The sequence below is a fragment of the Bidens hawaiensis genome, unplaced genomic scaffold (assembly GCF_021521415.1).
Source record: "Bidens hawaiensis isolate Kalapana, Puna unplaced genomic scaffold, B.hawaiensis_p1.1 tig00012471_1, whole genome shotgun sequence".
Lineage (NCBI taxonomy): Eukaryota > Viridiplantae > Streptophyta > Magnoliopsida > Asterales > Asteraceae > Bidens > Bidens hawaiensis.
The window spans coordinates 51754-72195 of NW_027504990.1; the positions used below are offsets into that span (position 1 = coordinate 51754).

Genomic DNA, 20442 nt, shown 5'->3' on the forward strand with positions numbered 1-20442 from the left:
CGAAGAGTTGATACAACTGAACACGGTCTATTTAATTACCAGTTCATTAATATAAAACTTAACATCTTTTAGTGATTAATGATAAACGACTCAATGGCGATAAGAACTTAATCCTAAATGTTGATGAACACAAACCAAATAATTGATGATAAATGAAAGTCCCAAAAACACAACTGTTTAATCAGTTCTAATAAACACAATTGTCCCTAAAGATTAATCAAAACTAAATCCCAATACATGTAATGTTTATCAAAATAATCAATTCATATGCAAACCCTATACCTGAAGTGATCACAAGTGGTTTAGCCTTACCTTTGCATCACGATTGTCTCGAATATGGATTGGAAGAAAGAAACCATGGATGATTTGGTGATTGAGATGTGTTAAGATGGTGAAGAATTGCTCTTATGTCGTCCTTGGTGGCTAGGGTATGAATAATTATCGAATTAAGATTTAATCGGACTTAAATATGGAACAAAAACCTTCAAAACTCGAATTCCCGTCAAACCAGGTCGTAAGCTACGACCTGGACCCGTAGCCTACGGCTAACCCGTAGCTTACGGTCTAAGCCCTATGCCTTACGGTTCTTTTTATTCCATTTTCATACTTGTTTCGTCGAGAAACCCAAAATTCATATATTATGGGTTCCGTAACTTATTTTATAGCCCCGGATATGTCTGTTTTACTTTAGATGCACACGAATTGTTTCCGAGCTCACTTGATTGCTTCCTTTTTGCCCATAACTCAATTTCTTGTCATCCTAAGTGCTCCAAATTAGTTCCTTTAAGCTCCGAGCACCTGTAAATATAAAACGACTCAAAGTAATCGTGTTCGATATATAAAAATACTTAATATACACGAAATTAAACACTTAGACCATGCGTAGTCACAACAAGGCACACCCGAGCATTTTACACCATGTGACGTCTAGTCAGCTTTTGGGCATTTTTCAAAAAGTGGGAGTATTGGGAAAATGTCCCCAAAATGTCTTTCTCTTCTCCCCCTCTCTCACATGACCCTCAAATCCGTGCATTCCTAGCGTTGTGTACAAAACGTTTTGCCAAAACGCCAACTTCAAAACTCAAGGGGGGGGGGGGATGTACCCCCGGCGTTTTGGAGTGAAAACGTCTCAAAAAGCCATGAGTATGTATGGTCTTAAAACACATTCTTTTACCCACACATTACTAAGGGGAAGAGACACTCATGGGTATTACCCATGTGTTGGTCAATCATGTACCGCCACATCATTTTTACCCATTAATTACACCCAAATCACAAACTTACAGGCAACACCTACTCACAAGTACCCTAGAGCTTTATTAATTCATTTTAATTATTCAATAGCCAATAATGAATCAATGTTGTGTAGCAATCCTTTGCCATGAAATGAAGCTATGCACCTTACCCACATAGGATGGGATGGTGTTGCCATATGGTTTGAAAACCATACACCCTACCCATATGGGTGCCCCGTCACAAACTCATTACTCTTATCTTACGTTAATCTTTTCTTACGTTAATCTTTTTAGTCGAATTAATGGGAAAGTAGCAAAGTTGCAAGTTGCAAAAGTAAAATAAACGTAAACTCAACCAAACCAAACCAAACCAAACCAAACCTCACCTCACCTCACCTCACCTCACCTCACCTCGTTCCAATAATGCAGCGAGTAAAGTAAACGAATGGTGTAATCTTATCATCCCCAAATTAATAAGTCAAAATATTATTATCAATATCAATATCAATATCCATATCCATATCCAAGCTTTTGCAATCAATTCACTCATTCCATTCCAGTTTGTTTGCTTTGCTCTCTGTTAATTTTATTATTAATAATAATCAATCGCCTCTCGATCGTGACGCCGAATAAGGTCTCCATCTCATCTATTCTCCTGCTTTATTATTATCATTAAAACCCTAATTCAATTTCATTTTATTAATTCACTTTGTTTCTTTTTTTCACTTTTCAATTCAATTATAACCTCACATATTTATTTCCCCAATTTTGACCGTAAGCAAACAATTAGGGTTTCTATCCATATACTATTCACTAATTACAACTGCTAATGACTTGAAACCTACCTTTAAGGCTATTGATTCGACCGACCTGTAATATTATATTAAGTGTCAATTGTTTGATTGCCATGGAAGACGACACGCCTCAGAATGTTATGAACCTTGACCTTAATTTGGGACCCGTTGACACCGAGCCAGCGGCTTTGAATTTGGAATACTGGTTAGATGGACATGGACCCGGAGACGACTCCTTTGAGCTTCGGACCATGCTTAGGCGCCGCCGCTGGCGGTCCATATGGTGGCCCGTTCCTCTCCCTACCGAAACCGGTGAGGGAAGCGTGCCAGCTGCTGACCGAACACCGCCACCCGAGTTGACCAAAACATGTGATGATAACGGTAACAGTAACGGTCCTGAAGAAAACGAGGTTACAGACCGGAAAGAACATAAAGGCGGTTTTTTCGATTGTAATATATGTTTTAGTATGGCGAGTGAGCCGGTTGTTACGTATTGTGGACACCTATTCTGTTGGCCGTGTCTATATCGGTGGTTACATGCTCACTCGGATGTAAAAGAATGCCCGATTTGCAAAGGGGAAATGACAATAAAGACAGTGACTCCTATATACGGGCGGGGAAACCCGACCCGTGTGGTTGAAGAAGATTCGGATCTAAAGATTCCTAACCGACCGCAAGCGAAGCGAGTCGAGAGCTTTAGACAAACGATTCAGAGAAACATGTTTACAATGCCAATGGAGGAGATGATCCGTAGGCTCGGGAGTAGGTTTGATCTGACCCGTGATTTGGTTCCTGAAAATCCTCGGGATGTTTCAGATCGAAGCAACTCGTTGTTAAATCGGTATTTAGCTTCTAGAAGATTAAGAACCGATCAAGAACAAGAACAAGATCAAGATCCTGCATTGGTTGAGCCGTTTAATAATATTAATAATCAACAGCGGGCCCCATCAATGGAGGATCGGGATTCTGTGTCGAGTATTGCTGCGGTTATACAGTCCGAGAGTCAAACAGTGGATACTGCGGTTGAAATTGATTCACGAGTGTCGTTATCTACTTCTTCTTCAAGAAGAAGAAGTGAATCTTCAAGGGTATCGGATGTTGACAGTGGAGATTCTCGGGCTTCTAGAAGGCGGCGGTTGTTTTGAAAAACAGGTGCTTCGGTGATGATTGGAAGTTTTTGTCCGAACCAGGGGGGTTCAGGCTCGTGAGTTATGGATCTAACCGTGTTTGATGTGTCTTTAAATGTGTATCTTGTAGCGGTTTTTGGCCCGTCGTTGCTGATCAGAACATGGGTGCTGATCTATATGCAAGCGGATGGGCTTCTGTAAATAATTGCTTTAGATTTTTCTTCATAATAATGTGTTTCTTGTGTTGAGTAATAATAATATTTAAACTTGTTTCATATTTATTATGAGTAAGTTGCACTCTTTGTTAAAAACGGGGTGCAGCGCAGCGCTTGCTTGATACACGAGGGGATCAGAAATGCTTGGGTCAAAGTTATTCAAAGTGAATCAAATTAAGGTCTGTAGGATGATGATGTGTATAACAATGAAAAGGGGTTAAGAATTTATGAAACATGAAAGGTTTTCATAATAAAAAGGTTGATATGCAAAACACTTGACAACGTCACAACTTTTGGTTGTAAATAGGACAGGGTGTAAAGTGTAAAAAGCTTAGCCCGAGCTCGGCTCGTTTTGTCTTTCTAGAACTCAAGCCTAGCTCGTATCAAGTTATGTACATTTCAAATCATTTTTATGTATATAAAAAAACATAAATTAGTCTAAGCTCGGCTTGAGCTAGTGTTGAGTACCTTAAATAAGCCAAATATCTACTCGATCTCGGTTATGCATTGCAGAGTTAAGGCGTAGAAATCGAAAAGAGTTAAAACTTAAATATACACAAGGCTTGTTAAACTTTGATGAGCCTAAACAATCCTCATATACAGGGCTCGAACTCGGGATCGTAAGGCTTGGCTCGTTTCAAGGTTTTTATCGATCTAATCTTGTGTAGCTCGCGAGCAACTTAACTCATTTGCATCTCCTGTAAATAGAGCTAACACCTCACGTATGTGATGCCCACGCAGTGCACTTCGCAATTTCGCATGTGTGCTTTTGGGACTTAGACGTCTCAGAGCGTTTACTCTTTTCTGAACCAAGGTTGCTATATGAAATGTTTGTGTTTCATTAAAGGAACATTTATATATGAGATTGTGAGAACGAGCTCACCGCACGGGAATATGTGAAAGAAAAGCCCAATGGGCCTGAGCTTACCCAAGTGTAATGTGGGCACTGAGCACACTGATTGCTCAATGAGTAGTTAAAATCATGTTTGGGATTGAGTTTGAAAAATGTTTATTGGTTTATTGGTGTTTTCAAAAAGCCAATAAGTTTAAATATATTTGGCAATCATATAAAACTTTCTTATTTTAGCTTTTTGAAAAGGTTAAAAAACAGTTTTCCAAAAGCAGTTTTTTAAAAGCTCCAAATCCTAACTTTTCAAAATGGGTTTTTGTAAAAACAAATAAGCCAATAAGCATTTTTCAAACTCAATCTCAAACATACTCTAAATTTTAAACCGAAGTTTAACATGAGACGTGACGACATACTTACCTTTGCTTTTATATAGATGTAAGCCCTTGTTTTTAAAAAATGGATGTACTCACCCGTGGTCCTAAAAGATAATACATAATTAAACACTGCAACTCATCTTTGAGTTATAGTGTTCACGCATAACACATAGACGGCGATATTCGTTAGATCTTACAATATATCCTTTAACTTCCCAAAAGCAACCATTTTATTCCACACCCCTAACTGAATCAAAGTATCAAACAACACCCTTGCCCCAATCGGAACTTCGACTATGTCACATTCCTATTAGAATTATAAACATTATTAGGATATATTTTATTTGTAACATACTTATTAAACTAGGGTTAAAATTATATTTTAGAAGTTAGGTTAATTTGCTGCAGCCGTCATTAATTTGTATCTGTCATAACGGTTATAGCAGCAGTTAACCTTCTTGTTGTGTATAAATACTCGATCAATTCTCTGGTATTATCACCAAGATTGATCTCATGTTATCAATACAAGAATTATTGTTTATTGACGGGTGGTCTATGGGACAACCCTTAAGTGAGTTAATATCGTAATAATCATGTATTTAATTGGTTTATCTTGTGGAATTAGATAACTACGGTATTCTCGGTGAATTGTAGGTATAAAGGAGGTTCCGGGGCTATAATGATGTATAATGAAGAAACCTAAGGAACCGAGTTTGCGAGAGAGGTCAAAAGAAATGAAAACGGGAAGGCGAGGCTGAAGTCCACCGTGACCCACGGTTGAGACCGTGGGCCACAGTCCAATGTGATCAAAATGGACAGAGGCCACCGTACCGTGGCCTCTATCCCACCGTGAAGCCCACTATGGCCCACGGTGGTGACCGTGGGCCACGGTCCAGTTTATGCAAAAAGACACCGTGACTCACGGTGTGAACCGTGGGCCACGGTGCGGGTCGTAACTGCTCGATTCTCTTTATATTTTTAGTCGTTTTTCAATGAATTATCATCGATCTTTCATTAAAAACACCTCTAGGACGATTTTGGGAGTGTAAGTACTTTATTTTGGTGATTTTAATCGTTGAATTGATATTTTAGATTCATCTACATACTTTAATGGATGCGATGATGAATCGAATGATGAGTGGCTAGTACTTTTTATGTTCTTTCTCGAATTGTAAGGTTTCAATTGACTATTTGTGAATTGTTTATGTTATTTGTGGGATAGTAATTTGATCAATTGATTGTATTGCTATGGTGATTGTGAGTTTGCCTTGTAATTGTTAGTATAGTATAAATTCGTGTTCTTGACTATCCGTTCTTGGTGCCATAGGCAATCGAGATTTAGTAGAAGAGAATTAGGGTTAACTATATCATATTGATTATTGAGTGATAACCTTGCGTTTTTTATAATCCAAGTACTTAGTCTTCTTTGATCACTTTCAAACACACTTTCATGAATTATGTCTATGTAATTCATCCCAAAAGTAAACATTAGCATTATCAGTATTGAAAACCTGAAAACGGGAGAGAGCATTGTTTCTTATATTGTTTAAAACTCGTTTAGTGTTTTAATTATTTTTGTTAATCAAAACCAAACAACCAACTCTTTGAATTTACTTTTGCACGTAGTTTAATATAGTTCAATTATAAAGCTACTTATTAACACATTTTCCGCAAACTCCTTGTGTTCGACACCCGCTTATCGCTATCTAATTAGTTATAATCGGATTATTTTTGAGTGAGTCTTCAACCTGACGTCATTTATCAGTTGTTGTTGTTATTATAAATTGTTCAACCTGTGTTCTTTGATTTCCAATAACTTGGTATCAAAGCCACGGTTATCTCCTTATCAAATCAACCCAATATACATCAATTAAACACTTGTAATTTCTTCATCATCATGATGCCTTGTTAACACTGCATCATTGAACAACGGAAGATCAAACACAAAAGGGGCAGGAGGAAGCAACAACGTTGTTCTTTCTGCAAAGAACTTGGGCACTTCATCGCTTATTGTCCGGTTAAAGAAGATCATGAGGCCAGGGAATTGATAAGTCAATCCTTAGATGTGGGAACCAGAAATCATTCCAACACAGAAAATTATCATGAAGATTTATTGGTTGCAGGTTCAGACAAAGGTTTATGGACAAATATTTGGTACGTAAGTCATATTGTCAAACATCATATATCGGGTAATTTATCAATGTTTAGTTGTATCAAAAGTTCTTATGGAATAGAAACATGCATCGAAGGTACAGGGAAAATATTTATTAGGGGATTAGGAACGACAAGTGTTGAAACCAAACAAGAAACTTTATTTATCCCTAATGTGTTTTATGTTCCTAATATTGATAAAAATACCCAAAGTTATGATCAATTAATTCTTCAAGGATATGTAGTAAAGGTAGACGGGTTTATTGGTCGTATATTTCAAATCTTTAAAGGTCCAAACATTATTAATAATCTGGATGATATAGAGGGTAACAAAGGAAAAAGGCTTGTTTGAATATAGAAAAGAAAGATAAGAATAAGGATTATGTTGATAAATACAACAAGGATTACGAAAATTTCTTGAAATTAGAGAAGGGAAAGTTTGTGAAGAAAGATAATGGGAGTTCGTTAGAAAATTATATGGAGAACATAAGTCTTGATTGTGAAAGATTTAATTGGAATGAAGCAATCATACATACCTTAGAATTTAGAACGTTTGATGATTGTGTTGCCCTCATAAATTTAATCGATGATTCGGAGTTTGTCGTGGAATATAAGGAACTTTTAAGAAACAAGTTTGAGATGATGATACATTGGTTCCTCAATGATCATATCTCTTTAAATCGTATAGTACCACCAAACAACAACCAAAACAAAAAAGTGGAATTGTTAGATCTATATATTGTTGTGAAAAGAGAAGGAGGACATGAGAGGGTGGATGAAAAAGGATTGTGGATAATGGTTGCAAAAGATATTGGTTTCGAATGGTGTGAAGGATGTGTCATGAAACTAATCTATGCAAAATATTTGGACGTATTTGAGTTTGAATAAAGGTCATATATAAACAAAGAAGGAACATGAAAGAGTCATAAAGAAAGTGAAGATGTAAAAAAAACCACAAGCTGGAACAGAAAATATGGAAGACAAAGACTATGGTGAAACGTTATACGAACCAGTTGCAAATGCCGAGATAGATAAAAGATTAAAGGAATCACATGAATATGCTTTATTCATGGGTAACGATTGGATTGGAGCAAAGAAGATATTCAAGAAACGAAAGGAAGAACACAAGAAACGCGAAACAAACTTCAATGCTGCAAAGATAGCTTTGGATGAAGCCTTTCAAAGCCTACCAAAGAACAAGATCTTCCTTAAACCTAATTATGTTTAGGGGAGTGTATTAGAACTATAAACATTATTAGGATATATTTTATTTGTAGCATACTTATTAAACTAGGGTTAAAATTGTATTTTAGAAGTTAGGTTAATTTGCTGCAGCCGTAATTAATTCGTAACTGTCATAACGGTTATAGCAGCATTAAACCTTCTTGTTGTGTATAAATACTCGCTCAAATATCTGGTATTATCATCAAGATTGATCTCACGTTATCAATTGTTGTTATTATAAATTGTTCAACCTGTGTTCTTTGATTTCCAATATTCCCACTAATTCAAATTTCACACATTTAGCGTCTAAATAATATGAAAACGTAGATTAAACTAGACTATTGTATCTTTAAATGACTAGTAGTGCACTTTAAAAAAGCTACATTTGGCTTTATATGACTTTTATTAAACAATGAGTTTTAGCACACTAAGAATATGATAGCATACCCAAACCTAAAGTAGTCAAAAGAAAATTAATCCTCAATTACTTGAGGATTAACACATTTACGCCTTGTTCTTGAGTTTTTTAATCAAAGAAAGAAAAGGAAAGGAGAGGAAATGATAAGAAAGGGAATGGAGGAGAAGAATTTTTTTTTAATTATGTGTGTTATTGAGTTGGAAGGAAATTAGAGGAAAGGAAATGATAACTATGTTAAAAAATAGTTATCCTTAGTAATCATCTCATTTTTGGGAGGATAACTTATTGAGCAAATACATTAATTTAATCCATCCTAACTCCTCCTACTCATTTCCTTTCCATCATAAAAAAACTCAAGAACACCCGTTTTTTAACTATCCTTAGTTTTCCTTTCCTTTCCCTCCTTAAAAAAAACTCAAGAACAGGGCGTTACTACCACCTTAATGCCGCTAGGATAGTCGTGATCTGGTATCAAAAGAAAGGATGAGCACATGGGATTATTTGAAAGAAAAGCTCATGAGAGCATTCACATCCCATCCCCTAAATTTATGTGAGGAGAGTATGTAAATTATAGGGTGAGATTTTGAGTGGTTGTGAGTGTAAATTATAGGGTGGAGAGAAAAATGTAGTGTTTTTTTTGTAAATTTGGGGAACATTGTTTGCTCCTATTTATTTTTTAATATTTGTTGGATTGGTTGTGAGTAGAGAAGAGAGAAAACTGTAATGATAAAGGTATAAAACATAATATTTAATTGAACAAGAGAGAGAAATGTAATGTTTTTTAGTGTAATTATAAAGATAAGGATGAAGAGTGTGATGAGAATGCTCTCATCGTTGAGTAAGTAGGTCTAAGTTTACGGAAATATATATGTAAACTTCAAATCTTTAGTAAGTTGTCCAATATTACTACATTATATTTTTACTTTCGATTAATAATAAAAGATACATACAAGATTGCTTAGTTGAGCTTCAATATGAAATTAGAGATGAGATCGAGACTGTACCCGAAAATACTCATACTTTAAATTAATAAATTTTGGTCCCATACCCGTACCCGAATTACATGGTACGGGTACGGGTACGGGTACAGGTACATTTACTTTGGGTAAGGTACTTGGTTTGTTACCCATTTGTTCGTTTTTTTTTAAATTCCACTAAACTAGGTATCAGTAACGGTACGGTACTGACAATCAATTATCTATAATACCAAAACCGTAATACCGAAACCAAAACATAATACCATAACTAAAAATGAAATAAATCAATCATAATATAAAATTCATTCCCTTTTTCTTTTCTTTGTTTATTGCTTTCTCAATTTCTATAGAAAAACAAGAGAGAACGTTAATACATGTTATTTAATGATATACACAATTACACATACATGAAATAAAAATATACGTATACACAATATATTAATATACACATATAGATTGAGAATGAACTTATTCAACTAATATATATTATGATTTGAAAATCCTGCTTGAAAGTTAGGTCATGAGTATTGGATACCTAATAAAAGCCCCTACATATTCTAAACGGGTACCGGTACCCGTAATATCCGTACTTGTACCTGTACATGTATCCGAAAGTACTCGTACCTGTAATCAGTAAATTTGGGAACCCATACCCGTACCCAGTAGACATGTACGAGTGCTGAATAAGTACGGGTACGGATATTCGGAGGAAAAATCTCATCCTTATATGAAATTGTATATTTCCTTCAAGACCTTTAGCTATGCTTTTACTTGATGTGCACCCCTATTTGAAAAATGAATGCACTTACTAGTGGTCCAACATGTAATACGTACAATAAACGCCACCTCGTATCTTTGATACCTGGTCATTATAGTAAAATTCTGGTTGGTTAACAACATAAACCGAACATAACGTGCCATACATAAACCGAGATGCGGTTGAGATCATATGATGATTCCATGTCAACGAATTCTCCGTACGATAAGGATATGAAAGCCCACCATAAACCTAAGGTGGTATCAACTCTGCCTAAAAAGTAAAAACTGACTATTTTTAGACGATGTATCTTCTAACTTCTAAGTTTCTTAAATGACCCCAAAACACCTAAAATCCAAATTAGCTTCAGATTTGACCATTCAAATGGTACCAAAAAAAAGAACCTTAGTTTGTAAGAGCATTCTAAAGCACATTCACATTCTTTAAAATTGTTAAACCCGTATAATTTAGGATAAATTTTGAAAAAAAAAACATCAAAATCACCTCTCCAATATATTCCCCTACTTTACGGATGAGTTATATGGCAAGTAAAGTAAAAACCTAAATATATTTTTTAATCCATACCATATAATATATCAATTATCGATTTATCTCTCAATCACCATATACTATATAACAAGACAAAAGAGAAAACAATAATAGAAAAAACATTTATGGATATGAATAAGATATAGAATGTGGAAGATTTTTGAAAAATGATAGATAAATGTATGAAATAGTGTTTTTTTATATAAATTATAGGGAAAAATATATGGAAAAAGCTGGAAATGCCCTGAACAAGTTTATTCTTAACATCATATCCGAATGAAACCCGTAAATCAATCTTTATCCCAAATTTTTTAGATCAGAATTTCTAAAAAGAGTAAAGTGCTATTTTCGTCCTTGTGGTTTGACAAACAAAGAATGAACGACTGAGAGATCAAACTCCAATGCTAGGAAACTTCCGAGACTAAAGCCCCCTTACCAAGAGCACAGTGATGAGCAGGTACAGGATCCAGCAAGACGGGAGGAAGGAAGATTCGAATGATGGAACGGCCGACAGCTACTTGGGTTAGGCGGCTCAGTGAGACAGGGAAGGGCGAACGAAATGGTGGCTCAGGGAGCCAAATTTAGTCCAAAAAGTTTATTTTTTGCATATGGATCCTCCATGTTTCTCAATTCTTGCCAATTACATCCAAATCACTAACCCCGTTAAATTTAATCGTTAAATCAGGGGTAGACATGTCTTTTCACATTTCTTTATTATAATACGTATTTCAGTGAACTGCGGTTTTCGTCCTTGTGGTTTGTCCTTATGGCCCCCTGTTCACCCCCCATTACCCTCATTCTAAGGGTTAAAATAGGTTTTAAGCTAACCTCATGATTTTACTATGATTCTTTGCTTTCACACAAGGATGTTGACCTTGGATTGCAATAAAGACCTTGACCGATGCTTTTGATTTGAGTTGTCACTTTCTCCTGTTTCCACCTTCTCTGGTGCTCATTCTTGATAAAGATCATCTAATTTTTAAATAGTAGTTATTATACATGCAATAATAATAATAATAATAATAATAATAATAATAATAATAATAATAATTATTATTATTATTATTATTATTATTATTATTATTATCCGTGTTTGAAACTACCCATAATAACCGAGTGAGCCTTCCTAAAACAAAATATAAACCGTCCTACTGATTTTGACACGTCATGTCTGACTCAATAAAAAACACCATTTGAGAAAAGTTCACCATTTGGGGGAAATCCCTCTTAACCATCACTCTAAGGCAATTAAATCAAAAGTGAATGCATTATACATACAATTCTAATTTGCTAATTCCATAAGATTTTATTGCGTGTACTAAAAAATTATGTATGGGTATATCCCAGCGTATAAATTGTGAAAATAAATAAAATTGTTATTGTGTATTAAGTAAAACATATAAATTTATATTATTTTTTTAATTATAAATAATATTTTTTTAAAAAAATCATATAATAATTTTTAATATATCCTATTTTATAGGATTTCCACATCAATAATTTGTTGAGAATAATTTTTAATTTAATGAGATTTTCTAACCCGTTTAAGGAATATCTTGGTTTTGTAAGACCCATACTCGTGAATTCAGGTCAAATGCATGAGAAGTCTCCATTTAAAAATCAAACAGATCTGGTGATTCCAAAAAAAATGAGAAGTGACCATATCGCGTAGGATTTTTATGTTTTCGTTTATATCTATTATAGATAGATAGATTAATAATATGATTATTATCATATTTATTAGCCTTTTTTTTTTTGAAGTGTTGCATTAAAGATGGGATAGATATATAAAAAGAATCAAATAGTGCAATATTAATAATGGGGGGCATGTGATGAGGAGGCTTAGGTGTCCGTATAGAAAGTTGTGGTGATGGTTTCCGTCGGTGATGCTTCTTGTCGCTGGCGGAGACCCCATTATTCACCGGATCACCGACGCTGCTTTTTGTCATCTTATAACCTTAATAATCATATTACCTTGCTTCCTAAACAACCACACCGAAGTTATTTTCCTTGTATAGTTTTAAAATCCATACTCGGCTAATAAAACTTATTATTTCATGTATTTATTAGGTCAATAAAAGTGTAACATTTTTTTTTATTTTACCTTGGTGTAAATATCGTGAGGTGCTCATAAGTTATTCAAAATCAGTTTGTTAAAAGTATGAATCATAAATGAGTTCAAGTTTATATTAAACTCATTTGAAAAACATACTTGAACCGAGCTTTGATATGCTTGCACGCTTAAACGGGCATGATGTTTAGAAATATTTTATTTAATACGTATTTATGTACTTTAGTACTATAATATAAAATTATGACAAAAATAACTAAGTAATTAAGATACACATAAAAACTATAATTTTAAATATATATTAAAATAACTATAAATGTGTGTAAATAAAATAAATATATGATAGACGAGCGCGCCGAGTCAAATCAAATGTGGGCTCGAAAAACTGCTAACAAGCTGAGCAAATGAGTCGAGTATGGTAAATCCGAAAATAATATATAAATAAAAAAATCTAACATTTATGGATTTCATAAATTTGAGGGGAAAAACACAAACATATGTAGAGCATGTTCAATGTGTAAATATTTTAAGAGGAGAATCAAGCTGTATAAATGTTTATCTTCTAGAGTTTTACGATTATTGTTGAAAAGTTTGTGGTAGGCATGGGTCAACATCAGCAGTAAGTTACAAAACGTTTGTGAAATGGTGTTTGAAAGTTGAAACATGCATCTTGGTGGGTCACTAAAGTTGAAAAATGAAGTCAAAATTAAATGATTTTTTTTTATATAATAGGACGAAAGCATATAGGTTGAAAAAGCCAAAGCAACGCCCATACTATGTTAAGTGTCCATTAAGAGGGTCTAGAAGAAAACGTACGTCGGCACGGGACACAGTCACATAACTTTAGTTTAGAATTTTTAACCAAATTCTTGTGATTTTAAAGATAAAATTTTAACTTAAAAGTGCAATCATTGGTTTTTATTTTAAACTTTTAAAGGATTATATAATTATCCTTGTAAACCAAATTAAATAGTTTAATCACACAGATTTATAAAGGACACGAGTACATCAGTACACTGAACACCCCATGTGAAAATACAAATTTATGGATCCAAACTCTTAAATCATATATCCCACGGACTAAAAAAGAGTTAATTTCAATTTTCTTAAAAGTTAATAGATACAAAACCAATTTAAACAAAGTATTATGAAAACTGAAAATTAGATACATGTATTCTTTTAAATGCGTGATAAATTCAGTTAGGTAACCATGCATATAAACTATGAAGTGTACCTATAAGTTTGGTGTGTTCATTAAGTTCATGATTATAATATTTTCAAACCATTTAACATATTAATATTTTAAAGAATTTAACATTTTTTCAAATGCCGATAACATATTAAAAATAATTATAATAAAGAAGCTACTTACAAACCGCAAGAAGCCCAAGAAAAAAAGCTAGTTGCAAGTCGATATCCTTTTTAAGAAGTTAACTACTAAAAACTAGCAATAAAGAAGCATGAGCATCATCTATTCAACTTATAATCACCAAAGCTTTCTTCTCTTTACACATATAAACAATAACCTCTTAAACAAAAACTAAGGAAATGATTATATCCTTATTTTGTATCCTATATTCCTATTTTCTTTATAATAAAAAAAAAACATAAAAGGTATGTGTAGTAGTAATTCACATCTTCTGTTGACTTTGGTATTGTTTGACCAAAAGTTGAGCATATAGAATCTCATTCCAAGCATCAGGAACACCTGGCAAGCACCAATGGCTGCAATCTTGATAATGCAGTGGTGACTTTAGTTCTTCCGCTGAATAATGCTGTTTCCGGTGGATTGAAGGGTGACCGTCTTTCCTGAAATCCGTTAACCTTGTGACGTTAAGATACGACACCCTGGTTTTCATTCCTCTAAAAACTTTCTCCAAAACGACCATTTTGTCGGGGTAAGGAGTAAGGTAAGTTGTGTTCTTGATGGGCTCGGTTTCATGGTCGCATGCTCCACCAGAGTTCCATTGTCCTCCGCTGTCCAAAGAGAAAACGATGAAAATTTGAATATTATTCTCTTTGTAAATGTCGAAAACAACTCGTTCTGATGGCATGTTGGTATAACAAGAATGAATCTTTGGCATTTTGTTTTTGTAAATTTGGATTATGATAAAAAGAAAAACAAGTTAACTTATTATTATTCTTATTACTATTATTATCATTATTAGGCCAATATAACACTCTTTAGATTTATTTACTATCCAAACAATAATCTTTTCCGTAAAAAATAAGTGGTTTATTCAAAAATTTAAAATGTTATGTGTTATATACGGCACGTATCCTGGTTTTTCCTAAGGGAATTTTTCATAAAAGTAGCGGGATCGTTGTCTAAAGGCGTGAATTCACACTTATAGATAGCAGATCCACTATAAAACAAAAAAGTAAAAACATACCAGTTTTTCAAAATATGATACACTTAAGGAAAAAAAATCCTTTTCTTGAAGCGTTTAGATCAAGAAAACATTTATTTGTACGCAAAATACTAAAGAAATGTTGTCTTTACCTGAAATGGGAAGCAGAGTAACCCCTGAAAAAAACTGAAGTTTTGGTAGGGTTTATATTAGCATCAACCCATATTCCCCATGTTGTCATGGCCTTACGAAACGCCTCTAAAACATTAAGCTCGCTGTAAACATGGCTACCTTCTTGATAATAATCTTGCCTATAAATTTCACAACGCATATTAATTCATTACCACAACAAATAAATAAATTTATAAGTGTGTATCAAGAGTTATGATTACCCTTTAGCAGTCTTGTCATGAGTCCACCAATGCCCGGTGTTGAAAACCACAACGTCGGCGGTTTTGTACTGATCAGCATAACTACTGATCAAGTCGAGCCGAAGGGTCTCTTTTTTAGTCCCGTTCTTGTCTTTCATTTCCCATTCTTGAACCAAAAACGGTGCCACGAAAAACTCAACCGTGCAATTATAATCCTATAAATTAATACCAAAAAATCAAAAATTAAGCAAGTTTTAAACAATATCGACCGAATATCACCAAAAGAGACTAATATACCTTGAAAATGAAAGCATAAGAAGCTTCTGATCTGAAATGTTTCCTTCCTGAGGCTTCATAAACCTTTGTTTTATCTTTAATGGAGTTTCTTAATATGCAAATCAACGATTCCCACATATTCCGATTCAACGAATCACCGACGAAAACTAACCGCTTTCCTCTTAACAACTCCAACATTTTCCTTCCATCCAATCTATGTTACAAGCAACAAGTTCTTAATCAATTAATTAACAACATTTCAAGAAATAATCAATAACTAAATCAAAAAAACCATAAGCTTCAATAATTCTTAATTTCTTAATAATAAGATAAAAAATTAATAATAAAAACACCAAAAACTATAATATAGCATACCTTGGTAAAGTGCAGCCATTGGGCTTCCATTTATACTTTTGAAACCCTAAATCAGGCCTTCCATTAGCAAAACAATTAAATTGTTCATCGATTAATGAACAAGACCCGGGTTTATACAAAGGGTATGTATCATCTTCAACCCAATTTCCATCAAACAAATCACAATTCACCAAATTCTTTATCAAATCATCAATACCCTGTTTCTTTGGCAAAGTATTATTATTAATATTATTATTATTATTCTCTCTGCTTTTTTCAACAATACTTTGACTGGGCCCACTTGTGGTACCATTTACCAAAGATATCGGCACTGATTTCTGGGTTTCTTTACCCGGGTTCACCTTAATTTCAGTAGCATTATTCGGTACTGATTTTGTTACCAAATTGGGCACTTTTCCACTCGTCTGATTCGTACCCAGTTGAGAAGATGGGTTTGCAATTGAGGTCCGGTTAGACCCAATTTCAGTCGGGTTGGCGCCAATTTTAGCAGGCGGTGGTTCAGTTGGACTCTGTTTAATCACATTTGGGGTTTTGAGATTCTGGGTATGAGATCCGGTGTCATTTTGATTCGATTGGGATGAGTTTGGAGGGAAAAAGTAGGAGTAAATTGAGGAGAACTGAGATCTTGAATCAGTTGTTATACGGTTGGGTTTAACGGTTGTAGTGTCAGTGAAGATGTTGTTGAACCATGGAGAAGATGGGTCTGAAGAAGGGGTGAATGCCAAGAAGAAAGTAACCGCAACGAAGATGGCAACCGATAGATACACAAAGGCTCGTGTTTTGGTTCGAAAGGAGAAGTAGTTTTTAAGCTTTAAGTCTGAAACCAGAGTTCTTCCATTGATGGGTATGTATTTAGTTGAGTCAGCCATTAAATGGAAGACTGTGTAGTAATAATAATAATATTATACCCAGATGGAAAAGACTTTGATTTACACTCACTGAACTGGGTTTTTTTTTAAAGAGAGAAAATGGCTTCTGGGTTTTATTTCTAGAGAGAGAAAGAAGGTGTGAAGAAGAAGGTGAGGAGGTTTATGTTTTTGAAATAAATAAAGAAATAATTAAATGAATTTAAAAATGGTATGAATTGCTAGTCCTGGTTTTATGCAAGATGGGGATTCGGTAAAAAGAAAGAAAGAAAGATAGAATGGGATTTACATTAACCTTTTTCATTGAATGTTTCAACAACCAAATTAAATGCTCAAACTATCATCTACTAAATAATGTAACTGCATTGATTATTGCATATTGTATGATGACTTCTAGGCTCAAATAGTATTGCAATATAGTTATATAATTTGTAATTATAGTTTTTAGAATGATAATTTTCACTAAAACACTAGTAAAAGGCTAGAGACACGTGTAGGGAAAAATAAAAGTTGTAACAAGAACATACGACAATTCTTTCATAAAACATCTTTTCTGTTTGTGATATAAAATTATGTAATCTAATGTACTAGTTATTAGATTACGTTATTTGGCCATGTAATTTATGCTATAGTTTACTTGTGTTATTTTACAAGGCTCGTTTTTTATGATTGCTATAACTTTTTAATTTTTATTTTTATTATTATTAAAAAGTCATACTTCTGATTTTTGTGCTTGTAGGGATATCATATATCAATTGCAATATTATAATTACACGATGTTACTGAAATGGTGTTTATGAACGAGGACTGATTAGTTCAAAGTAAATTGACCGATTAAGTTACGTGACTTGTATCTTATGATTTAATTTTTTTAAGTAATAAAATATTTTCAAGATTTATTGAAACTTTTTATACTTTTAAGGCTTTAATTAAAGTTTATTAGCCATATATCTCCACTTATCACAATCATATTATTTAATTCAGATTTTATCACAGTTAAGTATAATAAATTAATAACTTAATTGTAGAAAACAATGTAATCAATAGAGTAAAGTAAGTTGCTCCTTTCCAACTAAACCATTGAATACAAAATCGTTTCAATCAGACTTAAAAATGTAAAATGCTGCATTACATATCACCCAAAATATAACAAGATAATGATTTGTTTAACAAAAAGTTAATTATATCAAGTATAAATTTTTTTATTTATTATGTTTATGTGTATCTTTTATAACTTGTACTAGAATATCAGAGTTTCAGAAAGAGATTAATGTTTATTATATCTTGTATTCAGTGAAATTCATATGTATGAAATATAAAGTTTTTGAATAAAGGAATTTGTTATGTAACCGTGATAGTAACTTGTTTTTTTATTTTTTTATTTTTTTTTCTATTGAACGATTTAAGTGTAACCGATTGCTAGGTGACTCTTAAATATTTCACATGTTTGATTCAGACCACATACATTCCCTTGTCTCGCACTTAACCTAACTACCATATATACAATACTAGCTTAGCTTTCTTTTGTTGAAAAATATATGTTATTTAAATTTTCATAGACCAATATAAAAGTGCAACAATTCTAATAAATGTATTACATTGATTAAATATTATTTTATATAAACATACGATAGAAATTAGAAATAAATTTAGTTAGCATTCAATTTTCTTTTCTTTTTAGTTCATGAAAACCATGATTCCACTTTAATCAAGGAGCCCGTCAATAAAGACAATAATTTACATACTCAAATTAGTGATGGATCACAGATGGACTATCCACCGGAAAAAAAGGTTCTCACAAAAGACGATCGCATCAAGAGTTACATGTCCCTCATGCAAGTCGATAATTTGTTGGCGATAGGGTAGCCTTGACCGGGTAACAATATCCTTCGTTAGTTGTAGTTAATCAGCAACGAATTATCGGCTTTTCATTTTATTTACCGGATTCTGTCAATGATTATTGACAAACACCGTCCGTTGACAATTAACAAAGGATTCTTCATTTTTTTTCTCTTTCTTTCTCACTCTTCCATTTATCATTTTGTCTATAGGAAAATTACCAAAATAGAAATGTTTGACCAAAATTTTACTAAAATAGATATGCTTATTTTAGCCTACATCTCTCCAATCATTGGTTTTTTGACCAATAAACAACTGACACGTCACCAAAGCCGGCTAAGGCGGCTAAGTTTTAGCCTCCATTTTATGGGTACGGAATTTTATGAAAAGTAAACGGGTCCCACCTTTAAACAATAAAAATTTGACACGTGTCAAATTCGGCTAAACTTAGCCTACATCTATGGTTATTTAGCCGGCATCTTTGACTCTTAGCCAGCTTCGGGATACGTGTCTATTTACTTAGCCGGCTACAAATATTCCTTCTTACCCGGCTCCAACTCGGCTTCTAGGCTAAGGCTTCACTTAGCCACCTTCTTTTTTTTTCATTTAGCCGTCTAATTTTAGCCGCCAAAATTGAATATTTTACCAACCTTACCAACTATATTAAATATTTAGCCGGCTTCACTTAGTCATCTTTTTAGCCGGTGTAAATTTAGCCCCAAAAATTAAATATTTTTACCTACTCACTTAATTATTTAGCCGGTTTCGCTTAGCCGCCAATTTTTTTTCTCCTAACCAACATGTTTTAGCCATCATAAATAAGTACATTTACCTACCCAAATTTAATTTTTCACCAACCATTTTTATAAAACTATACAACCATATTCACTCCATCTTATAAAACCATCTTCATTCTCTCAAACTTTTTTACTTTCTTATCACAAGATCTCCGTTTTTTTTAAAAAATATGTTTGTTAACGTCGTCGTTTACTCAGATAGATTGTAGGCTTTACTTAGACGGGTTTTTTTCATAAGGGTAGGGAAAATTACCAAAAATTAGGGTAGGGTGTAACAACTCTGATTTTCAAACTACTAATTTATATCCGTTGCTCGACCCACTTTTATGTTCGGGTTAATTTTTTTTTAAATAAAAAATATCGAGTTAATTAATTTATATGATAATATTGTTAATTATTTATATTTTATATGCTTATAACTTATACATTATGGCATTTTTGACCCAAACTAGGACTATTATCCAAGTTTGTTTCCATCCACATTCTCCAAGGACCTCTACGAAAAATCTGTATTATATTATCCTCTTAACCCTTTTACCCCCTTTAACCAAACCCATGATCCAGATCCAAAACCCCAAAACCATGACCCAGTTATGCCTTGCGCCTTAATCCTCGTCGTAATCTTGGAATGTGATCAATGATAGTATTCTTCTTGCAATAACCAACCCTGCCGACACGCTTAATTAGGGGAAAACGAGATTTAATTGATTCGAATTTACTTATTAACACCCTGTCTTATACGTTTCCATGATTAGCAATCTATACATCATAAAAAATTCAATTAAACACTACTGCATATCCCTCTTAGCCTCGCGATCATAACCC

At 33.6% G+C, this 20442-nt stretch overlaps 2 protein-coding genes across 2 annotated transcripts; one reads left to right on the forward strand and one right to left on the reverse strand.

Moving 5' to 3' along the window:
* Positions 1–2114: 2114 nt before the first annotated feature.
* LOC143609726 (uncharacterized) lies at positions 2115–3378 on the forward strand. The gene has a single exon (XM_077084402.1). The coding sequence runs from the start codon at positions 2143–2145 to the stop codon at positions 3172–3174; it is 1032 nt and encodes a 343-aa protein (XP_076940517.1). The 5' UTR covers positions 2115–2142; the 3' UTR covers positions 3175–3378.
* Positions 3379–14192: 10814 nt separating this feature from the next.
* Positions 14193–17128, reverse strand: LOC143609724 (protein trichome birefringence-like). Its single transcript, XM_077084400.1, has 5 exons — positions 16116–17128; positions 15762–15954; positions 15486–15679; positions 15246–15404; positions 14193–14719 (listed from the first exon to the last, which is right to left on the reverse strand). The coding sequence occupies exons 1-5, from the start codon at positions 16982–16984 to the stop codon at positions 14374–14376; spliced, it is 1761 nt and encodes a 586-aa protein (XP_076940515.1). The 5' UTR covers positions 16985–17128; the 3' UTR covers positions 14193–14373.
* Between the last annotated feature and the right edge of the window lie 3314 nt (positions 17129–20442).